Source organism: Eimeria acervulina, genomic scaffold (genome assembly GCF_000499425.1).
Source record: "Eimeria acervulina Houghton genomic scaffold, Eah_scaff1838, whole genome shotgun sequence".
NCBI lineage: Eukaryota > Apicomplexa > Conoidasida > Eucoccidiorida > Eimeriidae > Eimeria > Eimeria acervulina.
The window spans coordinates 1-5,166 of NW_013548889.1; the positions used below are offsets into that span (position 1 = coordinate 1).

Sequence of the window (5,166 nt, forward strand, 5' to 3'; positions counted from 1 at the left end):
CGGTGGCAAGGTTCGAGATCTGACGTTTTCCACCAAGACGAACATCAACATCGGTGGACGACATCCAAGTGTGTAACTTCGCAGCACAACGTGGGCTTGTCTGCCAGCCTGCATGCACGCGTGTGCATGCGCCAGTCAGTCAACGCCCAGAAGGCAGTCACGCACTTCCTAAGGTGACGCAAGCCCAATCTGATGTTATGCGTTTAATGCGTTTCCAGTTGTTTGTCCTTCACATTGACGAATGCGTAAACGCGCCTCGCAGCGCAGGACATCGTGGAAAACTCGGTGCAGCATAGCCGTACAATCCTGTTCAAAACTTTCTACCCGGGGGGACGCGTCACACCAAAGCATGGTGAATGCATGGGCAGCCGTTGCAGATCATGGGCGACCCCTAAGAAGCTTGGATAAGCAGTCCCCGGCCTTCGGCAATCTTGAAGTAACGCTTCTAATTTGGTACAGGATAGCATGCCGGATGCCAAAAGGTTAGCGGTGCATCGAGAAATGAATGCCCGTTTGCGTTATTATGCGTGGACGGAGTACTTCCTGCGTGACGCAGCAGTATTAGCATCCACATCAGTGCATGCGCAGAACGTTTTGAGGGCGTCTAAGTGAACATGGTCTGAAACCACTCCCTTCCAGCTGCTCTGGCCGTGTCTCCAACGACCCAGAAAGATTAGCTTAGAATGCGTATGCGTTGAGGCATGCCACAGCCCGAGTGCACTCAACAGTCGGTTGAACCCCCGCTCACGCGCGTAGCTGCTCTGCGGCGGAGCGTGAAAAACTTTCCCTGGGCAGTCTTAGCCAATGTTAAGTACAGGTGTAAGAGCAGTTCCATGCTGTGAAAGGCGGCAGCTATGCAAGAGATACAGCCGCGGCAGTTTTGCCGAGAATCCCATCAAGCACCAGCCCTCGCAAAAAGGCAGAAACATTGTTAGCAGCCAGCTTGCTTGTTTGAAACGATACGCAGTTTGCCCACACGCATATTTTCGGATACAGGGAATCAAAGCAGATGCAGCTTGACAGATTTGAACACGTTTTCGGAATCGACGTGCTACTCGAACCCGATAAGGAATACAATTGCAGAGCGATCAAGCGATGCAGCCGAAGAATTGAGTTCCACACCGTTGCTAGCACTCCCCTGTCCTCTGCAAGTGGTACTGCTCTTATCCAACTCTCGATGCAAAGTTGGGAGTTACATACTGGCTTTAATGTCGCAGCTTGTGACAGGTGGCGAGCGCTTCGTGCACGCTCAACATTTGACCAATTCGCGCGACCTACCTTCGGTCGGCGTAGCTATCACAGTTTGGCATCATTAAGAAGCCTTGCTTCGAACTTTTACACGTACCACAATTCAACAACGAGCGTGTGGTGAGCCCAACTTTGGAGGTATACATGTCTGTGCAGTAAGGTTTCACCTGAAAGCATTGTTTTCGCATTAAACTTCGTGCATTGAGTCCGGTAAACCGAAGGCGCTCGATGTTAGCAGATATCCACGAAACATCTGGGAATATGCTTCACTCTTTGCTGCTTCCACTCCTCCCTGACACACCTTATGCAAGCGTCACTCAGTGCAGGTTCGTATATGGCAGAGCAATATGTGCGTGCTGGAGGGCCGCATCAGCGGAATCTTCAATAAAACTATTGATCGCGGAAAGGCGCCTGCAACCAAAGATAGGTACTAATGCCCACGATTCCACTTATAGGGGTGTCAGGCGCCATAGATCATTCCATAGGGGTAAACTCTTCACTTATTCCTGACACAAAGCGGCCCATGCAGCGAATATCAATATCTGAGCATGTTCAAAAACGCACGTGTACGCCAATTTATATTATCGCGAGTCCCAACAAAACGGAGTGGCCTTCGGCTCACATACACACACCCAGGGCACACAACTCAGTATGGTCAAACGAAATTACTCAACGGCACACAGTGCAGCTAGGAGTACGATTCACAAGGCGACAGAAACGCAAAGCGCGCCTCACCATGCCCCGCTGCTCCCCATGCGGATGCAAATTTTCATGCTAAACCATAAAAGTAACAATTTGTGCAAATATCATATTGTATGCCTTTAGACGTGCATATAGAATAGATTAACAGCTAGGTGTCCCCGTCCTGCCAACAGTGCCTTCAACGTTATGCCGCCCCAGCTGGTGATACGCAGCAGATGGCCAACTATGAATTGCCACGTACTAATATGTAACTACAAAGCCCTGGATTGCACATACCTACCAGTTGTGGCAGCATGCCATACTGCGACGAACGGTCAATTTCAGCAGGGCTCTTGACCCACATCCTGGAACAGTGTACAACACAAATGCTGACGTGAGGCTCCGTAGATGGACTGTGGATGGGCCCTTCTCTTGAGAACAGCGTGCTGTTTTGGCGGCCGTAAAGGTGGCTTCCTAGAGCGATGCAGTTGCGCAACGCTGGCGAGGAGTATATGCAATCGCGATTCCCGAAAACTTATCGAGAGTGTTGTAAAACTCAAGTCCATTCGAAAGGCCTGCTGCCCCTAGAGAGCACAGCGTCCGAAGACCGTCTCCCGGAGAAAGAATAAAGTGCAGAATCCCCCATCAGCAAAACTAACTTTAACGCAGTTAACGTGCACGGTCTGTGATGTCCCCAGACCATACACGCGAAAAAGCCACTGATCTCCGCACAGTCCTTCATGTGCTTGGAAACGTGTGTGACGAACCGTGCAGAGAATGCCGTCGCATCATTTACGTGCTCACCATACTATCCGATATGAACCTGCGCTTGTGCTGCAAGGACACCATGCGTGCCACTCTGACTTCCGCCGTCACTGCAATTGAAAACAAGGCGAAAGCAACGCTTTGGGTAGAATTTTGGTCAGCCAAATAACTCATAAACAGGATGAGACACCACGGCAAAACGCATTTTAGCAGAGAAACGACCGCCACAAACGATATGCAAGACTTCGAGCAAATCAACACGTCCTCCCCTAGGGCAGCAGCCGATCAACAACCTGTGACACACGAGCTGAAAATGCCAAATGCTTTGCTGTGGTAGGGCGTACTTTGCGCACTCCAAAATAACAACTCCACTCTTCTCTACTTTGCACCTACATTTGTCAGTCCATTCATCTAGCTACACGACAGTCCACACCTCAACCATGGGCCTTGGGCTTGTGTTGCCAAACACGATAGTACATTATTTGCACAAATGCAGCCTCTTCACAGCACCGACCACTTAACTCCACGTATGCACGGAACTGCTAAACCAGAATTTTACCTACAAAAACAAACATACTTCCTACCAAGCATTTCTCGGAGTGCGGTTTTCCACACGTCCACATTATTCCACGAACTCTGCAGTGGAGCCATGACCAGCAATATCCATAAACTATGGGGATATCTAAATATATGCACCTAATGAAAGTTTACTGCGTGCCCAATGGGGCGCAAAAAATCCAGCGCCGACGGTTTTTCGTGCATGTGCTGCGGCTTAATATATAATGCGCGCATGGGCAGCACACTGGCCATACACCACACTGACAGAGAAAGGCATTTAGAAACGTCACCTAATGCTCAACGCTCGTACGGGTATTCATCTAGCCGGTTAGCGGAAAACCCCAAAAAGCCCATGTAAACTGTCACACTGGGCAGAAAGAGCGTTTCACATGTGACAGAGTGGATGGGCATCTACAAGCTTTCGTCTCCGCCGAACCATTAAAGCCAATCCTAACAGGTTTCACGTGCAGTGACTGCACCCGCCTGGTATAGAATTTCCGGAAACCAACACACTTTCTGCACTCACTCAGCAGCCTAATCTCTGTCCAAGCTATAAGGCTTGCCAAGCACACTACCCATACCAATGTGCTGCCCGTTACAGTACGGCAGAACCGCTTGTTTCCACGCCATGCAAGCTCGAGCGAGCAAAACCAAAAAGGGCGCATGCGCCCACTTTTGACAGAAGGCACTGAAAAACTGAACTTTTGGGGTCCCCCTTCTAAGCATTTGATAGCATGCAATATCCCGCACTCGTATTGGGGGGCAAATAATCTAGCCCCATTTCGGAATCTATGCCTTTTGCATTTGCATATGTATTGCACACCTCCCTGGGCGTCCTACGTTCACGTTGCACTCCCCACGCAAAACCCCGCTGCGCACACTTCGCTTGCGACTAGTAACTGCCCAGCATTTCAGTCTCATATTTCACACTCAAACCCACATTCTGAGCCCACCGCCCAAGTAGTTTGTGAAATTCAAAATACTGCGACGCATTGACATAAACGCCACTTTCGGCTTTCCAGTACACTGTGACCAGCCGGTGGCCGCTATTCCCGAGGCTACGAACTGCCCAGACAAAATGCAGGAGCAACGGCCATACCAAAAGCATGATGTACAAACGGGACGACCTCGGGGCAGATGAACCCAGCCAAAGTCTCACCCAAATCAGCGATCCCCATAAGCATTATTGCATTTGCAATATCTCCTTCCATGTTCAAAAAGCATACAAGGCGGTCAGCTAGAAATGCAACAAACAACGAACCCGTGGGTATGCTTGCAATACAGGACTCACGCCTCCGGCATATCGCCCTGAAAGGCATCCTGGTAACTCACAAAATCGGATATATCATGCCGGATGCCATTACGACACCAACGCACCACCTGCAAAAAGGTTACTCCCCCACCCTACCCACGCTACGACAGGGCATCACGAGCGTCTTAACGCTTGAATGCCTACAGCCGAATACTGGCAGCACACGTGTTGACCCTTACATAATAACTCTTTTTCAGGAAATGCAGGGGCCTAAACCGCGCCGAAGGCTCTATCTCGGAACGTCCTGCCACAGCAAGGACACCTCTACACCTTAAACCCAACCTTCCACGCGGGCACAGCACACAGCTGCCCACACTGATGGATAAGCGTCGAATTTCATCTATGCGTCATCCCTTTATGTCCACCTGCCGCACAATGCTGCGCAACTCCGAAATGCGTCGCTGTGGTTCACATATGATGCGCCGTGGCACAGTTGAAGGCGCAAATGCAACATGAAGAGTTCAGCGATCCAAAGCTATTCGCCAGAAATTGCTTTCGGCAGCGTGATCACATTACGTCACCACCACAATGCAGCACGAGTACCGGCAAATGCCCAAATGCTGGAAGATATGTGGTTCTGTGGGCTAATCTTGGTCAGGCAT

General features: G+C 50.2%; 1 protein-coding gene across 1 annotated transcript; it reads right to left on the bottom strand.

The window, feature by feature from the left end:
- Positions 1–1,722: 1,722 nt before the first annotated feature.
- EAH_00063490 (hypothetical protein) lies at positions 1,723–4,463 on the bottom strand (the record flags this gene model as incomplete). Its single annotated transcript, XM_013393121.1, has 6 exons — positions 1,723–1,790; positions 2,227–2,294; positions 2,726–2,804; positions 3,668–3,735; positions 4,206–4,317; positions 4,412–4,463. 6 exons carry the CDS (start codon positions 4,461–4,463, stop codon positions 1,723–1,725), a joined length of 447 nt encoding a protein of 148 aa, XP_013248575.1.
- Positions 4,464–5,166: the final 703 nt, after the last annotated feature.